This window comes from Apteryx mantelli, chromosome 1, assembly GCF_036417845.1.
Source record: "Apteryx mantelli isolate bAptMan1 chromosome 1, bAptMan1.hap1, whole genome shotgun sequence".
Classification (NCBI taxonomy): Eukaryota; Metazoa; Chordata; class Aves; order Apterygiformes; family Apterygidae; genus Apteryx; species Apteryx mantelli.
This window is the reverse complement of record NC_089978.1, coordinates 135,161,184-135,180,671: the sequence shown is the minus strand read 5'-3', so window position 1 is coordinate 135,180,671 and position 19,488 is coordinate 135,161,184. Positions and strand designations below refer to the sequence as shown.

Below are 19,488 nucleotides of genomic sequence, written 5' to 3'. Positions count from 1 at the left end.
TATTTTAAATCCGTTTATTTTAAAATCCATTTCATTTCCTCATCCTTCTTTCCTTCATTCATTTAGTTTAGGAGTATCGACAACTTTACAAAGCGACACAAGCTGCAGTGTTTTGTTTTTTGCATGAAACAAGAATAAACCTCAAACGACAACATTGAAAAAATATACAGTATATATATATATAATATCTGGGGAGTGGGGAGGGGTTGTGAGAGACCCCACTCTGAGCCCTATGCCTGGCTCCTCTTCCAATTTACTATTCTTTCCAAGCCCCTCCTTCCTCATCATAGTTTGAACTGTGCCACTGTCAGGTGCAAGTGCTCTAATATGTGTTTCTAGAGAGCCAAATGGGGGGGTCAGTAATGTGGGGAATGTCCACAATGAGAATGACAGAAGAGGAAGGAACATGGAAGGCAGAAATGAGGGAGGAGAATATGTGTACAAGGTAGGGGAAGGAGATTAAAATAAGACACCCCCTCCTTCCAGCCATATGGTGTGGGGATCCATTGGAATGATGTTTTAAGGCTCCTAGTAGTGGTGAGAGCCATCTCTTTTGCCCATGATGTGTCGGTCATCCATATCGTTGCTGTCTGGGGAGTCAGGTGTCTCCGAGTCACTGCTGTCATCATCTTCCTCCATGCCCTCACTAGCTCTGTCCTTGCTGCTTTCTGCTGCCCTCTCCTGGCAACTCTGGTAGGACTGGGGAGATGAGACATCGGGTGAGAGGAAAGATCTGGCAACCCAACTGTCCCCCAGCCCAACCCACTGTGACTGCTTTTCACCTCCATGGGGTTGACTATGATGGTGAGGGCTGAGTCATCCCAGAACATATCACCGTCTTTGCTGCTGGTGCCTGTGTGCCCCCCTGCAACAGCCCCATGGACCTCTTGCCCTGCTTCCCGGCGGTGAAGTGAGTGGATACGCAGGATGCCAAGGATCACCATGAGTGCCAGGAAGCCCACACACACCACAATGATGATAGTGGCTGCACTGAGGACCACTGTGGAGAGAGAAAAGGAGGAGGAGTGGTCAGAGTCTGTCACATAAACATATATTTCCAACCTGACCCACACCTAACCCATAGAAACCAGGGCTGCTGGGCAGAGCTTGCATTCTTGGTTTAGGCAGGAACGTCCTGACTCACTCCCCTGGGCACAGGCAATTCCTGCCTTCTGCTGCTGCATCCTCACTCAATGCCTGCACAGTTTCCCAGGATGCCCAGGTCCTCTAACATCAGGTCTTGCCAGTAGGATCTGCATGTCTTCACTTACTGAGGTAACTAGAATTTGTCACATAGTAGTCATTTGTATCCTACCCTTGGGAGGTAGAAACATGAGGGTGTGATTTCTAAGTAAGCAGTAGAGAAGAAAGGAAGCCCAAAGAAGTGTGCTTTGCACATGGGGCAGAGGTGAGGGTTGTGATGGTCTTTTAATTTAATGTCACAGTCCAAGTCCAGCTTCTCCACAGGAGAAGATTTCAAATTCATCTAAAGAGTCTCAGCACAGCCATTTAGGTTTCTAGGTTGAGCCCTGATTCCCCAAATAATCATCTTTCCTGGACAACCTATCTAGGCTCTCCTTGGATTAATTTTGGGTGGTTCTGTACAGCAAGGGTACAGAACCTAGCTGCTTCTGCTGCATTCAGGAAGAGCTGGGGAAGGGAGTAGCAAAGGCAGATCTTTTGGGCTCTACCAGCACATATGCTATTCCTGCAGTGGTTCAGTTTCAGCTGCAGACTGGACCAGTTTTGAATCAGTTGCTGCGAGAAGCTAGAACCAAAGGCAAAGCATCCATGCTCCCTACAGGAGGAGGCCAAAAATGATGTAGAGTCCTCTGTAACAGACCTTGAGCTATCACAACCTAGGAGGAACCAATTAGGCTGCTTTCATGCTTGTGGCACAGAGCTGCCAGGTCAAACCAACAAATCAAATCTCTGGTCTGGGATTCAGTCCTCATTTCGCTCTCTGTTCTGGGGGCAAGAATCCTCCTCTTGGCCTCCTGTCTGCAGGGTGCTGTCTCCTATATTTTTTTGCCTTACTGATCACCACCTAGTTCTGTCTCCTCTTAGAGCAGTGCCAGCCTTGATTCTCTTCACTTCTGTCTGAAATCACGTTACCCAGCTCTGCAGAGCACATTTGCAAGATACACAAATGGAATAGTACCAGCTCATGGCTGCTCATTTTAGACCTTCTCAGGTGTAGGTTTCTGACAACTTCTACGCACATCAGAGAAGCAACACAACAAAGGGGAATAATTGTCACACCAAGCTCTAAAACACAATTTGATCTGGACTGCAGTCCATTTGCTCATGAAGAGTGGGACAGGACAGTATAATTAAAACTCAGTAAGATGGGTGTAGGGAGCCTGAAATGAAGTCTGTACTATAGATTCTACCAGGATATCAGAAAATGAACATTCTGATCCAAGGGAATAAAACCAAAAGATAGAGTTACATACTAGAGTCACTATGGGCGCTTGCCAAACTGTGCCCAGATAGCTCTGGGGGTAAGTGATGGCCTCGGTGCATGAACAGCTGGGAACTCAGAATATGGTTAGGATGAGCAGCTCGGTTCATGTTGTGGAGGACATTCACCTGCAGAAAGACCAGAGTGAGGGAGAGTGAGACTTAGCCCTGTGTTCATTGTGATCCTGCCAACATTGCTGTGCATTCCTCTGCACCATTTCCTCTCCATGCACGCAGAAGCAACTGTATGTGCATGTATTGATCTTGTACCTCAACAGTAAATTCATTGCTGGAGTAGCGCCCATTCATCTCAGTGCAGGACAGGTGAAATTTCCTTTCATAAAGAGCAGCACCATGGCTGATGTGGTACGAGACCTGGTGTAGTATCTCCTCATATACTGCAATGCTCTCCACCCCTGAGACCAAGAAGAGAGAACTGCTGAGGGATGAGGAAGCTCCTGCTTCTATGTTATCTAGCATAATAGTCCTGTAGAGCCTAAGAGCTATGGAGACAGCTAAGGCAATGCTGGGTTCATGGAAGGGAGCAGTTTTGGAACTAGCTGCAAAGGATCTGGTGAAATCCTTGCTTGCATTGCTAAAACACGTCAAAGGGAAGGAAAGATCTAGAGCAACAGTCCTGTTAAGTTCTGGAGAGGGCAGAAGCATTGCACCAGTGCTACTGGTATCTGAGAATATCAAACCTCAAGGACAACGGGAGAAAGTCAGGAGTGATGCAAGGCTGAGTCAGAGCTCAGACACTGTGCCTTAGCACTGTGTGCTGGAGGAGGAGCCATCTCTCCAAGGAAATGGTCTGGGACTTCAAAAACCAGTAGTTCAGAAAAAGGCTACCTCTCAGAACCTTGCAAAGTGCATCAGAGCATCTCTAACACTGGGTTAAGTGCTTCTCCTAGTGATGCCTTACAGGCATTGAAAGAGGCATAAAAAGACAACTGTGGCCAAGGAGAAGACATACCTGTGATGGTGAGGTAGGCAGAGGTGTTAACAAGCTCGAGGCCCCGCTGCTGCAAGGATGCCGCATCCAGCAGCAGATATTCCCTCTCTGGGTCCAAGTCATCTCCTACCAGTGAGATCTCACAGCCATCCAGGTTGTGCACAATCTCATCTGACATTCGTGTGTCTGTCACTGAGAGGAAAGAAGACGAGGCCAGAAAGCCAGACAGACATGAATCAAGGCAGGAGTTACTCACAATGGTACCCACTTACTTAGAAGTGCCCACATCATAAATAATGACTTCCCTTTCTCTGCTCACACTGATCTTGAGTAAAATCACTGTTAGTCTAATTATTTGTTGGAGGAGTCCCCCTGTTTCTAATGATATTATTTATGCACATAATAAAGTCACTCTATTTTGGAACAACATACCATTATGGGACTGGTTCATGATAATACATCTTGGCTATAAGGACTCTGTTGATGATGGCAATGTGCAAATTAGCAACAACTATATCACACATTCCCAGACACTGAATGCTTTTGAAAGCTTTCCCGTATCTCACAGCTGCTGGTAACCATGTTTGAGATCCTATCTTACTCAAAATGGCAACCACTTTCAATGACTAGTTGCTTTCAGCAGGGCTAAGACCAACCTGCCCTAAGTCAAGATACTCATCATTGTATAAGCAAAGCTGGCCCCAGGAAAGAGATCTATTAAAAACTAACTGAAGCAAACAGGGAAGCACATCCAGAGCATCTTCAGGAAAGGTAACCATATCTCTAGCTATTAAACAGAAAACTATGAGCAAAGAATCTGATTAGCAGAAGAGAGACAAAAGAGGTGAAAGGACATGTGGAACATAGAGTGCAGAAAAGGAATCTGAGTGCAATGGAGGGAAATTGAGAGACAAGATATTATAGGGTGTGAGGAAACAAACTGGAGAATTTATAGGAATAAGTGGTGCAGGAAGAGTCTGGAGGGCAAAGAAATATGGGAAGCAGGAGAGACAGAAGTAGGAGGAGACTGAGGAAGTGCTGGAGTGGAGAGGAGAAGAGGAATAACATCCAGTGTTAGATTCAGTAAGGGGAAATGTAGGTAAAATGTGAAAGGGTTTAGGAAGCAGCAGCCTGGGAAAGAAGGAGGAGGGAGTGAGGCAAGGAACTGGGAGGATGGAAAAGGTACCAGGAGGAGCAGAAAGGGATAAGAACTGATTACCCTACATATTTACAGGCAATGTGCTTTGCTTCTATATTTGTAAGCTCTCCCCTGTTTGGGCATCATGAGGGGCTCTACTTCCTATGCAGAACAGCATCACTTGCACATCTTTCTGGTTTATCTTATACCTCTCCCTGTACTCCACTCACCGGTACCATGCCAACTCTCATCCTTCTTGGCCTCCACCTGGTGAGAAATAGAGCAGGTGATCTGGAGGTTGGGGAACAGGGGAACCCCATCAGGTGCCTCAAAGTCTGATGCAGGGTGAGCAAAGTGGGCATTGCCACTCAACAGGATCTGGGGGGCATCAGGCTGTAGCACCACAACATAGCCTTCCACATCAGGAATGGAGACACAGGACTCTTCACTGAAACATCTGAAGGAGAGAAGGAGAACGCACTAGTTGGCCCTAGATTCTATCCACTCCATTGCCAAAGAGCATCTCCTGCCCATGACTGCCAGTGAAGGGAATATTTTTTTCTGGCAGTCTTCCAAAAGCTTCCCTATAGCCTGCTGTGCAAGACAGAGAAATGTGCTGGGAATGACATCACTGTATTTCAAGTGTCTTGGTGACATCCACACACCATAGAGAAAAATTAAAACCAGCCCACATGCCTGGAACATCATGAGCGAAAGCAGAAGTTCTGCTACACCTGAATGGACCCCAGGCAAGCATCTGGATACTTTAATGATTATTTTCTAGAAAGAGTCTTAACTATGCAGGGGCATCAATCAGAGTTACAGTACAAGGTGTGGGAGTGCAATTTTAGCCAAAAGAGAGGTAATCTTCCTACTGAGCTTAGCCAGAGGTGCTGTTTTGGCCACTCACTTGACAGTAGTGGTGAGCCTGAGTGGCCGGACTCCAGGGGTAGCAAAGCGCAGTGAGTTCAGGTAAGCCACATGCTGGATTGCATGATTGAACGTTTCCACATCATCACCCTCCAAGGTGAGCAGGGACTGAGAGGGGTTCACATGAACCTACAGGTGGAAGAGAAGAAAATATTCAGGGTTCTTTGGCAAATGCCAAGAGTCCAGGTTAAGAGAGATGCAAAGGAGAAAGACAGGGAGCCCTCTGAGGTGGAGGAGCAGGCAAAGTCCTAGGAAGTAAAGCAGGGAGGAGAGTGGAGGAGACCCATGCAGGCTGTGGAGATGAGCATACCTTCATCCCTTTGCCCAGACTGTCGAAGTCACTGTAATCAAGCCCCTCACGGCAGGCATAGAGGCATTCAATAACCTCCCGGTTTTCCAAGCTGCCAGGCCGCACAGTAAAGCCAGCCAAGTAACCATGGAAGTAGTGGTGTATCGGCAGAGGATCTCCTGAGGGAAACATGGGAGGTGAAGGGTGCGAGAGACAGGGAGAGGAAGGAAGAAAAGACAAAAGCAACAGTGAGGGTCATATAAATGTTAAAGGAGAAAGAAAGAGAGAAACAGAGGGGTACATGAGATGGGGAGGAACAAGGACAACAAAGACAGGGGTTGTTAAAGTTAGGAGATGACAATTCTTGGAATTCCAGACAGGGAGAAGAGTGAGAAAAACAGACTGACAGAAAGACTAGGGCAGAGAACAGTGGGTAGTGTAGAGAAGTTTCTGCCAAACCACTGAATGCCAGATGGAAACAATTTCTCCTCCCCTTCTCACTCTGGTTTCTGTGAGGGCTTTTAAAAAAATGATATGCTCTATAGACAGTTAGGGATGAGGTGACATCTCCTGATGTCTCTAATAGCTGTTGTGTTCTTCAGAGACCAACTTCAATGACCAGGCATGAGGACTGTTCTATTTCTCCACATGAAAAACACACTCAGTCTCTCAAAGCAGGCTGTAGTCCTCCCGTTGACCTTCTCATGCTCCACAGAGATCAAGGTGTCAAGGAGCAGTCTGTCAGATAATAAGGGTTTTCCCCCCAAGATGGTGAGAGGTGGCAGGACAGGACCGGGTGGGAGTTGTATGAGAAAGGCACAATGCAAGAAATGATAGTCATGCATGGCAAAGAGGGGAAGAGAGCTACCTTATTTCTTTACCCTACCTTGTACAGTATCAGTAAAGTTCTCATTTACTCTGTTTTTCTCTTTATTTTTCTCTTCTGCAAAAGAAGAACATTCAGACAAGCAATTAGGCCTTGGAAGAGGGTGGACTCAGGGCCAAGCAAGCTCTGGTATCACCTAACGCAAAAGAACAGCTCTGGAGTCATGTGCCTTGCAGTGCACCCTTCAACCTTACAGACAGTACATCCCGGAAGAGCGATAGCATAGTGCCTCTCATGAAGGGGATGGTGAGACTGTAGGATGAGTTACTGATAAAAGGAAGAAAGCATGTTTTTTTTTCCTCCTTTCACAATGATATCTATTCTAGGAACTAAGTGGTTCTCATTTATCACTGATCCTAGCCATGTTCTCAACAAAGCCACTTTTGTCAGTCTTTGAAACTCAGATGGTTCCAGGAGAGTATCCCAACCTGATTAATATCCCTGACCAGGCAGAAGCAGGACTATAGGAAAGGTCTGACCTGCTGGCAGTTTCTGGTGGAGTGATGACAAGCAGCAGGCAAATTCCTTTGGTTTTGTCCTGCTCCATTCTTGTAGGAGAACTGAAAGACCTTGGAAAGACAGTCTTTCATCTCCACAGCACTGGTTTTAATCTGGTAATGGCTTAACTAGGTTCCTAACCTGGTCTTTGTCCACCAACTCATCTCCTGGGCAGAATGATTTGTGACTTCTCCATGTAGACCCTAAAGGCACACAAATCCTCAACAATACAACCAGCAGCATAAACAGTACTGCCTGCCCTCTGGTGAGAAGCTTTGGTAAAAAGGCCAGTGCCTGAATGAGGTAGTTTCATCGCTCCTTCACCTGAAAGCTGGTTATCCGTCTGCATGTTCTACTGCTGCTATACGTGAAGCTGCCATTGACACTTGTTCCTGAGCTATTGTTACCATGACCTCCTGGCTTGGCCCATGAGGAGAGAAGGAGCCACACTGGTTTTGATGCCAAGGTGCTGAGATGGCTGCAATGTTGTTTGCATCATTTAGTATTAGGCAGTGTTTCTTCCACCTCTTCTGGCTCTCCCTCCACTCCCTTGTTTCCCTTATGGTAACAGCATAGGTCAGGGAGTGGGCACTCACCAGTCCAGCAGGCTCCAATCATGAGGGAGGGCTCCTGCCGTGGGGGATGAATGAGGCCATTGTCATGGATGAGAGCAGGGTCATAAGAGACTCCATCCACATAAAGCGTGACAGTGGGGAACTCAAGGTTGAGGGCATAATGGTGCCATTCATCATCACAGACCTATAGCAGACAGCAGAAGGAGGGATCAGCAAGAGCAAGTAGGAGAAAGAACAAGAAGAGAAGGCAAACACTTCCTCACCTGCTCCAACTTCCAAAGGAACTTCACAGGCCTTGCACTCTCCAGCAATGGCCAGTATAGGAAAGCAATTCGGCAGCCATGCACAGCCAGAGAGTAATGCGAGTAGCCATCCTCTACAAGGGGGCAAGCACAGGGAGTTACATATCACTCTTCAAAGCAGTGTCACTAGCCAGAGCCCAGAAACACATGCTAGCCTGCATGACTGGCATTCAGCACCATGTGTTCACAGTGGGCTCAACTGTTCCCAAAAAATGTGATAGGAGCTGGCAGGCTGGAGAAGATATGTTCCTAAGGAGAGACCCCTTCCCAGGTCCCATTGTGGAATAAAGAGATTTCCACCTGCAAGGACAATCCCTTCTAAGAAGTTAGAAGTGGGCAGAAGTGTCAGCTCCCCAGGAAAAGTGTCTCACCACTCTGCACTGTACTGCAGATCACCGTCTCCTCTTCCCTCCTGCCTTTGCTAGGCACCACAGCATGTTTCATCCATACAGACAGGGTGAAGTGGTCACTCAGCCCCTCATGGGCATTTGGCCCATTCACCACAGGCACCTGGGCAGCCTGGCTGCCATTGAACCAGTAGATGAGGCTGCTGTCCTGGCTGTAGTGCACTGAGAGCCGCGCAGTCCAGTTTGCTGTGGGGCTAGGCACAGGCAACAGGTCTATCTCTCCTGAGGCAGCACCTATCAAGAAGGAAATAGTCAGGAATGTCACAACAGGAGACTGATGAGCCTGGGAACTGGGACACAGAAGAAGGGGGTACTAGAGGGCCCATTGTAACTTCGCAGAGCACAGGGAGAAGAGCTGCCTATGGGCCACATGTGGATGGGATGGTGACTTTCCATCTGTGCTGAGGAAAGTCCCACAGACTCTGTCTAATGGGACAGTGAACAGAAATCTCCAGCTTTCCATCATGGAGAGCATTGGGAGTCCCTTAGTAATATAGGCAGGGTCCTCATTGCCCTCAGTGCATCAGGTGAGGTCACAGCGCTGCTGACCACAGCAGATATGAGGATTGTGTCTCAGCAGCTCTCCTGTGTGAAGTACAGAGGTAATACTGTGCCTCCCTTTAGGGGAAAGGGCAGGGTGCTTTGTGAGAGCTGCACTTGGCTCAGGAAAGAATCATTCACCACAGAGTTTGCGTAGTGACTTCTCGGAGTAGTTATCCCGGTCACAGCCCTTAGCCACGTGGTTTGTCTGCAGCTCCACCGTGGCCTGGATGTTCCACAGGGGCTCATCACAGGTCTCCAGGTGAATGCTGGGAAAGAGTGCAAGGCTGCCTGCACCCGGTGTGTACTCAATCCTCTTGTTCCAGCCTAGCAAAGGAGAGTGAGAGAAAAAGAGGAGTTAGGGCTTGCCAAGGACCCAAGGCCAGAACATTTGGTTCACACAAACGACATCTATGGACTGGGCCAAAACTAGAGATTTTTGGCCCTTTCTGCATTGAAAAATCAACCCATTCAACCTTACGTGCCTGGGATCACTGCAAGGGGAGAATTCCTAGAAGAACAGAGTCCAAATTCTCATCTTCTACAGCTAGCCCCTTGGATTTTTAGCCTCTCTTATCAGGCAAAGCAGATATTTATCTGTTGATTTCCCCTTAATTCTATTGACTTAGCTGAATCTGTGGGCACACAGCACCTCTGGAAAAGCCAAAGATTCTCAAGATGAACCAAAGAAATCAATCCATACTGAATACAGTCTATGGGCCTTATCAAATGCACAGTATTTCCCAGTAATACAAGGAATGTTTTCCCCATGTTAGAATTGCCTTCTGGTAGCTTTGCAATACAGTGACCTTAGATGGGACTGATGGGTTGATGCCAGAATTGAACTGTATGTATGTGCACACATATTTATATATGTATATATAAACATTCCCAATCAGTAGGACTAAGCAGTTCAGCATAAGCAAAGGGAAGACAGAACTCTATCTGGAGGTTTCATACCCTGCCAGCTGGGCTTGCAGGTGGGTTTCACCTGGATTTCTACTTCAGCATCATCAGAAGCCCGCTTCTTTCCACAATCATAGGCCGTTACTGTGAATTTGTAGAGGCGTTCTCCACTGTACTGCAGCTTCTCCGTGTTCTCAATGTTCCCTGGTTAGCAAAACAAAGAGGTCAAGGGAGAAGAAAGACAGCCTCCTCAAAGATGTTCCTTCTAGAAACCACTCTTACTTCTGATCAACTACAAAAACAACCAAAAAGGAGTGCCTCTCTGTAACATACTACAGCATCCCACAAAATGGCTGCTGCATCTCTGCACAAGGATAGAATAGGAATAAAAGGATAGGAATGCTAGAAGAATCACAGTTCATATAGCACACATCTGCCAACAAATGGGACAGGCAGAGAGAGAACAAGGCAGAAAGGGAGTGTGACATGGTCGTGGTCAGTTCAGATTCTTACCATCGTTGTCAATCAGAAAGGGAATGTTAGGGGTCAGGATCTCATAGTAGCAGATCTGGCTGTACTGTGGCGAGCAGTCTCCATCAATGGCCTCCACACGCAAGATGCGATCATACAGCTTTCCTTCAGTCACTGCCACATGATACAACTTTTCCACAAAGACAGGAGCAAACTCATTCACATCGTTTACTCGAACGTGCACTGTGGCCCTGATGCAGAGAAATGTGAGTAAGAACTTATCAGTTGATGACGAACCAAACGCCACCTAAACTTCCTTGCAAATCAGTGCCCCTGAAGTGCACTAGTTCCAGTTCCAACCATCAGAGGCAAGGACAAGGAAAGAAACCTGGGTTTCAGCATAGCAGTGTTGGCTCATAGGAGTTTGGACAAAGGTTTCCAATCCCAGAGAAAGAGTTAAAGGACTGAAAATATAATCTGGACCTCCTGCATATGCAATAACATAAGACACTACCATTAGGCACAACTGTCAAACACTCCTCATTTGTAGTGCATTCACTCATGTGGCTCACAGAGTCAGTGAACAGGACCATCACATTTCTCTCTGAGTACTATTAACGTTATGGGATCAAGGCTAGAGAAAAATCCTTTCGGCTACAAGAAGAGCTCCCACAGCATTTCTCATTTCCGCTTCTGTGACAGACAGCATTTTGTAACATGCAGTAAGCACCACATGGACTTACTTGTGTGATTTCTTGGTATTGGCCCCTTCTGGTCCCTCTCCACAGTCATAAGCCTGGATGGTGAACGTGTGCTCCTTACGTGCTTCACAATCCACTGGTTCCTTAGCCCGGATCAGCCCCTCACCTGTAGCTTTGTCCAAGATCACAGCTTCAAAGGGCACCCCTGCCCCATGGATCCGGAAGCCACAGATTTCACCTGGTACCCACAGGGGGAAAGAGGAAGGGGAGAAAGGAAAGGCTTGAGGAGAGCAGTAATTTTCCTTTCCTTGTGACCCTTTTCCCTGTTCTCCTTTCGTTGTGCACCTGCACCCTTGCAGTATGTCCCCTCACTTCCCTCTCCTATATTTTCTTCCTTTGTAACTGACAGTCTCCTTTCTCCCTCACTATCACCTGTCATTTTGGTGCAATTTCTGGTTCCCTAGGAGTTCCTTCTACCATCTCTTGCAGCCATTTACGGTATAGATTGCCCTCTACTGGAGACTATTCCCACGGCAAGGAGACAACCAGCATCTGCAAAGACTAGAGGTTACAAGGCTCAAGCTAGCTGTATTAAGGTTGTACAGTCACAGCACTGAGGGAGCACTTTGCAATCATTATTTCTCCTCCCCCCCCCCAATGAGGCCAAATAGGCCATTTATTGCAGATAGACAGCTAAAGCATGCAGATTAATGATGTCTCATCCACCCCCACAGAGGATGTGCACAGTCCTTCAGGGAATTACAGATGGGGTCAGCTAAATCCTAAAGTTCAGCTCTCAGGCACAACCTTTTCTCTCCCAAAGCTGAGAGAGAAGGCATGAGAAAGCTCCAGGCACAGCCTAAGCAAGCACCAGGAAAATAAAATCTCAGAGAAGCATTGTCTGAATTTTCAGAGATTTGTGCTCGCTGTGAGGGATGTGGACCTGCAAACAAAGTGTGCCCTACCAGCTTTCTTCACCACTCATAGAAACAGGACTGTGCATGTGATCTTCGTAAATAGCAGAACTGCGTCAAAAAGTAGCTGGCTCCACCCTCATTTCTCTCCCAAATGGAAACATCTCACAGGATCCTAAATCAAGATATATCCAAAATTGCCTTTAGACTTCCCTGGGGAGCTCCTCCAGAATAAGGTTTGTAGGTGGTCATTTCCTGAACAGACTTAGAATCTGGCACAGGGATGTATTTGACCCTGTCTCTGTCTCTTTGGAGGTCTCCTCCTGCCTCCCACCCTTTCCAAAGCTGTTACCCACCTACCTGCATAGTGCAGCGGAGCATCTTTGTCCAGTGCAAATAGCGGTGGGTTAAGCAGGACTGTGTTATCATTCTCCATGATGATGCCCTGATACTCGGCTTCAATCCAGGGCTTGTGCTTATTTGCTGAGATGGATTTGGGGGAAGGGATGGAGCACAGGAATGTGTTAACCACAAATGACAGATTTAGTAGAGAAAGAGCAGAATATCATCCACTGACAGGTGACAATCGCCCCTCCCCACCTTCTTCTCTTAGTAAAGAAGGCTAAAAATAGGTTGGGAGGAAGGAGTTATCTTTCTTTAGTTCTACCCTACCTCACTCTTGGGAGACCTCATCAGAAATACTGTGTTCCTTCTGGCCTCCTCATTACTATCTTGTTAGATGTGTGGAGAGGCATTTGGGGGCCCAGGAAGGCTGAAGAGATTAAAAAAAAACCAAGAGACAGAAGTAGCCTAGTTCTGAGGTCAGATTCCAAATGCTAAATCCTTTAGCTCACTGAAGCCATAACTAAAGGATCCAGGATACATCTTCCCTTGGGGTGTCCCCAGGGAACAAGTCTTGTGTGCAGCCATTAACACTCCTGCCTTGCATCCTAAGGTGCAGGATCTACAAACACACACCCAGGCCCACTCTCAGTCAGTCTTCCTATGCATATAACAATCTAGTTTCAGAGTCCCTTGCTCCTTCCTTCCTTACTCCATGGTGAACACCATATTTCCTTGGCCCCTCCTTGCTTATCCCATTGGCTGGAGCCCAGCCAGGTTTGGCATCGAGGCAGCAACCAGCAGGAGGCTCCAAAAAATGTCACAGGCCCAGAAATAGCAAATTAATCTTTATCACACAGGCTCCAGGAAAGGGAAAGGGAGAAATAAAGGGGTGGGGGGAAGGGAGGGAAGAGAGAAGAAAAATCATTACAAATTAACTTCCCCCCTCCCCCATGCCCACTCTCTGCCAAATGGGCCTCAGAGATTATAGTACATGGCCTAGTTACAACCCTCATTCCCAGATAATCCCCCACTCTGCCTCCCTGTGGAGACCAAGATTTATTACAACCAGGCAATTCTTTGAGCACAGCATGGCTCAGAGTGGGTAGAGAATAAAATACAGAGCCTTTTCCCTCAAGGGCACTACTTCCAATATGTGAATCCATTCTCTGCAGCAAAATACCCTATAGCACCGTACTGAGAATGGGGTTAAGTATTGACTCAAAAGGGACAGCATCTATTACAAACTCAGCCATGATCACTTCTGCAAATCAGGACCAAGGGATGTTGCTGCAGCAGGGTGGTGGGTCAGCAGGCAGGACTATGGGTCAGAGTAGGGATGCACCAGCAGGGCAGAGCCAGCAGACCCAGCCTGACATAGCAGGGAAGGCTGGAGGTTCAGATTTCTCTCTCGCCATATTGATCAAGATTATAAAGCATTGCGTAGGAAACCCAAAGAAACATTCATCTTGCTCAGCACGCAGGCAGAATTCTTCCTGTGTGCAAATGCCCACGTTTCACCCCACTCCTCCACTGCCCCAGCCAGATTCCTCTCTGTGACGGCTCTAGTCCATGCACCATGCCACTCAGGCAAGAATCCATAGCTACAAATGCCAAAAATGCCCTGTTGCTGGGGTAACAAGCTGGTGGTAGAGGGACAAAGCCTTTGCTGCATCCACCTGCAACTTGGGAATCACCAGCCTGGTTTCTTGGGAAGCGAGTTCCTGGGGATTAGAAAAATAGGCTCCTACCAGCTTCAAGAAAGTTCTTACATGACTAAAATCATTTGCCAAAGGTAGACATATGTTTCATAGAGTGTAAATTCACAAAGGAGAGAGAAAAAACAGAGCATAAAGGGCCTTGCCTTGCAACTGGGCCCCTCAACACTAGAGTAATACAAATAAATACCCCTGCCAATATCAGCATACCCAGCACTCTGTGTTGCACCTGCTGTCTGCGGCCAGAACTAGCCCTGCCTCTGCTGAAGCACAGAAAGAACCTTAAAATGTCACATTCCCTGATGTCCCCTGAGTGCCATGCATGTTTTCAGTCCCCCACTCTGTCAGATTGTCTCACTGACTCCCCTAGAATGGATCTCTTGTGTCTGTGCCTACAGACACAGAACTAGGAACCTACATCTTTCTCCATTACTCTATGTGTTCAAAGAACATCTGCATTCAGAATGTTAGGGTGGTAGCATTAGGGGGTTTTTTTTATTATTTAGCACATAAAATACAGTTTTATGTAAGCAACTTGCATAGTTAACACATAACCGTATAATAATTCCTATAGGCAGATCCCAGATGCATGAACTAGGCTTGAAAGATGGATGTAGGGGATGGGTTTCAGAAAACTGGAGGGGTCTGTGGAGAAGCAACACATTCTCTCTCAGCGTGCTAAGAAAGGGAGGGAAAGCTAAACCCACAGAGCATGAACTGAAACAAAAGCAAGATAAGTGGGTGGAAAAAGGGGAAATGAGGAGGGAACACTGGCAGAAAAGACTGTAGAAAAAGAGTGGAAAGAGACAGATAGAGCGAGTAGCTGAAGAGAGAGAAGGGATGGGACGAGAGTGCCTGAAACGGCAGAGAAAGCCCGAGGTGCTGGGGGCCAGCCGGAGACAGAATGTGACAGAATGTGAAGGCGACTGACAGCGCGTGAGCCACACCGCAATCGCGAGAGGCGGATGCATGAGCTGCTGCTGACAGCTGCCCCGCAGCCCCCGCCGCGAAGGGCGGCCGGATGGTCCCACCGGAGTGCAGCGCTGCAGCCCCGGCCCCGACCGGGGACCCTGACCGGCGCCGCCGCTCACCTTTGTTGGAGGAGCCGCCGAGCGGCAGCGCACAGAGGCAGAGGAGCGGGAGCAGCACGGAGGCGCGGGGCCGAGGGCTGCCCATGGCGGCACCGGCCGCGGCGCGCTGAGGGCAGCTGGACAGCGCCGACCCGGCCCGGCCCACGCCCTGGCTGCTGCTGCGGCGGCGGCGGCGGCGGCGGGCGCGGGGACGGAGCGGCACCTCCTCCGGCAGCCCCACGCCCCGGCCCCGCCCCGCCACTGCAGCATGACGTCACGGGCCCGGCGGTGATGGATGGGCGCCGGCAGCCAATGCTCGGAGCCCGCCAGACAGGTGCTGCAGGGGGGCGGGCAGCCGAGTCGCGGGGGCGCGGCGCGGCGCTGTTTTCCCCCCTCGCTGCAGGCCGGTGAGGGGTGTGGGGTGCCTCCGCAAGTGGCGATCGGTGCTTCGCCCTAGGAAGCTGCTCTCCGCTGCAGGGGGATGCGGAGGGCCGGAGAATGTCGGGGTGGGGGCAGCAAACCACATCCAGACCCCGCCGCCCACGCTCCCCGGGCCAGGCGGCGGCAAGGCGGAGCTGTCAGCTTGCCACGGCGCCTCCTCGACAGCTGTAGACGGGTCGGGCCGCGGGACTCAGGGCACTGCTCCGAGGAAGCTCGCAGCCACCGGCGTCACGGCGCGAGGAGGGGACGGGGCCAGACAGGAGTTTAACAAAAACAGCCTCCGAGGAGGGCAGAGGGCGAGGAGGTGACCTTCTGCCCTCACGTTCTCCTGAGCTGAGGCAGGGATGCCGGGAGTAGAGGCAGTTCCGGCCTTTCCTGCGCCTGCCGGTGCGGGGACTCTTACTGCAGCGAGGAGCCCGGAGCTGGGCTGCCCTGCGTATCTCGCCGCGCCGCGGGAGAGGGACCGGCCCGGCCGCAGGAGCTTACCCGCTCCCACCTCCATGCTTGTCCCGTCCTTGCCGGGCAGCGCTCTCCGCCAGGCCAGGCCCTCTGCCCCGGGATGCCTCCCAACCTCACCGGCTATTACTGCTTCGTCTCCCAAAAGAATATGGACAATTACCTGCGGGCTTTAGGTAACTTCACCCTCCTCCTCCAGCTCCTTCCTCCTCTTTTCCTCCTTTCTGTCTCCAAACTTGCCAGCCCGAAGAATAAGGCAAGAGGAGGAAGAGATTTGGGAACCCTCTAATCCTTCCGTCTGTGTCTCTCACTTTTAGCCCTCTGATACACCCACGATGTGGCGGGGGGAAGGGGTTATCATGGCCAGGACTCCCCAGCTGGAGGGGCGGAGGAGCTCTGCAGGGGTGCAGCTAGAGGAGGCACATAGGTAGAACACAGATCTTGCCCCTCCCGTCTCATCCTCCAGATATCAACATGGTCCTGCGGAAAGTGGTTTGCCTCCTGAAGCCCGATAAAGAGATCATCCACGTGGGAGATCACATGATCATCCGCACAGTCACCTCCCTGCGAGACTATGTGATGGATTTTGACCTGGGAGTCCAGTTTGAGGAAGACCTGGGACCTGTAGATGGACGCAAATGCCAGGTGAGAAGTCCAAGCAGGGTGGTATGTCAGTGGACTGGGCTGGATTAGAAATTTAGGACTTGCCCAGCTTTTGATGCATGAACCAGGAGAGATCACAGCTCAGAGCTGGCCTTATCCTGGAGGTCTGGAAGCAAGTGATTCAATGAGCAAATATCCCACAGCAGAGGGATGTATACCAGAGGGCTAGAAAACCAGCACTTTGGGGACACAGAGGATACTATCCTCTGTAGCAAAGCCCTGTAAAGCCAGAAATTCAGCCTACTTACCAGTACTGAGTTGCAGAGCCATGGGGTCATTCAGCCCCCCACAAAGAGCATCTGTCCCCAGGAGCCACAAAAGAAATGCCAGATCAGGGACTGCATTTTAATATGTGTCTGAGAGGAACAGTGAATGTCAGCCCTGGAAATCAGTACTGCCAAGACTTTCTTCTCCTGGGACTGTCTCCCCCTCTCCTTTTTCAGACAACTGTCTCCTGGGAAGGTGATCAGCTGGTGTGTGAGCAGCTAGGAGAGAAGAGGAACAGAGGCTGGAGGCACTGGCTGGAGGGGGACCAGCTGCATCTGGTGAGGAGGGGTCTGCTGCAGCATGCTAAATCCCAGAGAATGGAGGGATACACCATGTGGGTGCTGAGAGCTGTGAAGGAGCCTGCACAGCTTCCCTCCAGCTCCTCTCAGGCGCCTGCCATGGCTCCTCAGGGGCAATGACCACTTCACACAAACATCCGCCTCCGGGACTTAAAAGTTAGCTCAGCAAAGCTGATGTCCCTTCCCTGGCCCACAATGTGGACCAGCTGGGGCTTTGTGAGGGGGAGGCTCACGGTGCAAGCTGAGAGGGCAGGCAGGGCTGTGGGCAACAGGCAGGCAGCGTCACAGCCCTGCCTTGGAGCACAGCAGCCTGGGGCCAAGCAGGGGCAGAGGTGGGGACAAGAGATGGGAAGGATCCAGCCTAAACTCCTCTTTCATCTCCACCTTTTCCCCAGCGCATGACAGCTGAGGACGAGGTTTGTTTTCAGGTCTTTCAGAAAGTGAAGTGACCACTTCTCTGGGCCCAACCCCACCATCAGCAGGAGCAGCCCAAGCTGGATCCTCGCTTTCAAGAGCAAACTCCTCATGGATTAAAATACAAGCAAAAGATGCGAGTAGGCCAAGACCCCTGTAACAGTGTGTTTTCTTCTGCCTCGCGTTTAGCTCGGCAGCAGCCCGTGCAGCTCGCTAGCCTGCAGCAGGAAGGCAGCCAGTGAAGGCTGCCGTCGCTGGGCGGTGGCAGGCAGCGCTGGTCCGGAGCCTTGGGACCTCCCCCGGGGCCGGGGGGGGGGGGGGGGCTGGGCTCTTCTTGGGGGGGCCAGGCCTGTGGGAGAGCAGGGGCGGGGAGGCAGGCAGCAAGGGTGGGCCGAGGCGGGGAGGAAGATGCAGCTTGGGTTACACTGAGGCTCCTTTCACAATAAGAGCTGGGCAGGAAAGGAGTGGGGCCGGGGCCACCCCTGCCTGCTTAGGGCGGCGGGTGCCACCGCCACGTGGCCTGGCCCAGCACCTTGCAGCTCCCCGTGCTCCTCCTGCCCTCTCCTCTGAAGTAGTCCCCACACTCCCCAAATGAAACCCTTTCCCTGAAATGCAGCTCCTCGGCTCCCTCTGGAAAGCAGAAATCACCAGCCCAAGTCAACAAGAATGGCTGAGATTGCCCCTACATCCACACCCACATATACAAACCACCGACTCTTGCTTCCTGGGGATGTCATGTTTTTCTGAGGATCTTGACCTCAAGTAGGATGGCTAGAAACCAGAAATGGTCCCCAAAGTTAAGGATTTTCATGTAATCATGTGAAATCTGACGACTGAGGCTATAGGAACTAGCCCATGTTCACTGCACTCATGAGGATGTCCAGAGGGTGAGGAAGGCTCAGGCTCTCTTCCCACCACTGGTGCAAGACATCAAGACTAGTACCTCTGCTCCCAGCACTCCTGGTTTTTCTTGTGCTGTCTCCCCATGGCTGTCATAGCTCCCCTGGCTCACAGCTCCTCCCCACAATCAGAGACCAAGGGACAGACCCAAAGCAGGTGAGGTCCCCTGAAAAGAGGCACCAGTGCTAAAGACAGAGGTGTTCTTCCATGAAGACATCCAAAGGGATGTAGACAAGCCTGCAGGAAGTTATTTCTGAAGGAAACTTGGGCTTGTCTCCCACACAAAAGTTTGAAGGGCTGGGTACTCAAAAATATGCAGCTACCAACATCACAAAGAGCCAAAAGCTAGGCAGATATTGAAAATATGGGCCCTTTTTAAGCTGAGAAAATGGATTTTTCCTCCAGCAGCTGATCTAGAAAGTAGTATTCTCCAAAGAGCTTTTTTTTCAAGGAGATGAGAAGATGAGAGCCATGAGAAGAGCTCTGCTTCAGAACATATGAAAAGCAAAGGGTGGGGGAGCTGCAACTGTACCTGTAAGTATTGACTTCATGCTCCTGCAGGTTGTCTCTGAAGACAGCCCAGGCTGCAACACCCTGTCCATATCGACAGTGCAAGCGTGCCACTGTGTGGGACACAATCAAACTCAATGGGCAATCATAGCCAGGCCAGCTGGCAGCTGTCTCACACCTCATTTACCTGCTCCATGCATACCTCCATGACCCAGTCAGTCATCAGGACCCTCTATATTACCCTCATAATACTGTCAGGCTGTAAGAGGCAGAGCTTTGGCTGACAGCAGCCAAAACCTAGTTAAGCTGCTACCCTCCTTTCAGTCCTCTGTACAATGAGAGCCCTCTGAGCTGCTTCTGATTGCCAACATCAAGCTCACTTCACCATCTCCAGACTGGTATCCTCCAGACTGTGTGATCATCAACTAATCAACTA

At 49.9% G+C, this 19,488-nt stretch overlaps 2 protein-coding genes across 3 annotated transcripts; one reads left to right on the top strand and one right to left on the bottom strand.

Moving 5' to 3' along the window:
- Window positions 1-61: 61 nt before the first annotated feature.
- Window positions 62-15,253, bottom strand: CLSTN3 (calsyntenin 3). 2 transcript variants are annotated; one of them, XM_067303295.1, is made up of 18 exons: window positions 15,124-15,235; window positions 12,333-12,455; window positions 11,101-11,296; window positions 10,400-10,608; window positions 9,941-10,090; window positions 9,122-9,307; window positions 8,405-8,674; window positions 7,995-8,107; window positions 7,753-7,915; window positions 6,659-6,715; window positions 5,794-5,951; window positions 5,464-5,612; window positions 4,784-5,010; window positions 3,437-3,607; window positions 2,734-2,879; window positions 2,457-2,592; window positions 783-1,000; window positions 62-699 (listed from the first exon to the last, which is right to left on the bottom strand). In XM_067303295.1, the coding sequence occupies exons 1-18, from the start codon at window positions 15,206-15,208 to the stop codon at window positions 529-531; spliced, it is 2,928 nt and encodes a 975-aa protein (XP_067159396.1). In that variant the 5' UTR covers window positions 15,209-15,235; the 3' UTR covers window positions 62-528. The 2 variants fall into 2 exon arrangements, with proteins under 2 accessions (XP_067159396.1, XP_067159388.1); XM_067303287.1 differs by lacking the exons at window positions 2,457-2,592; window positions 2,734-2,879 and having other exon boundaries at window positions 15,124-15,253.
- Window positions 15,254-15,968: 715 nt separating this feature from the next.
- On the top strand, window positions 15,969-17,793 carry RBP5 (retinol binding protein 5). Its single transcript, XM_013958062.2, has 4 exons — window positions 15,969-16,175; window positions 16,466-16,644; window positions 17,106-17,207; window positions 17,624-17,793. Exons 1-4 carry the CDS (start codon window positions 16,103-16,105, stop codon window positions 17,675-17,677), a joined length of 408 nt encoding a protein of 135 aa, XP_013813516.1. The 5' UTR covers window positions 15,969-16,102; the 3' UTR covers window positions 17,678-17,793.
- Window positions 17,794-19,488: the final 1,695 nt, after the last annotated feature.

Coding starts and splice junctions, on each gene's coding strand:
- RBP5 (XM_013958062.2), top strand. CDS start 16,103: ATGCCTCCCAACCTCACCGGCTATTACTGCTTCGTCTCCCAAAAGAAT. Junction 16,645..17,105: donor TAGATGGACGCAAATGCCAG/GTGAGAAGTCCA, acceptor CTCCTTTTTCAG/ACAACTGTCTCCTGGGAAGG. Junction 17,208..17,623: donor AGGGGGACCAGCTGCATCTG/GTGAGGAGGGGT, acceptor CCTTTTCCCCAG/CGCATGACAGCTGAGGACGA.
- CLSTN3 (XM_067303295.1), bottom strand. CDS start 15,208: ATGGGCAGCCCTCGGCCCCGCGCCTCCGTGCTGCTCCCGCTCCTCTGC. Junction 12,456..15,123: donor CGGCGGCTCCTCCAACAAAG/GTGAGCGGCGGC, acceptor AATCCATCTCAG/CAAATAAGCACAAGCCCTGG. Junction 10,609..11,100: donor AATACCAAGAAATCACACAA/GTAAGTCCATGT, acceptor TCTCTGCATCAG/GGCCACAGTGCACGTTCGAG.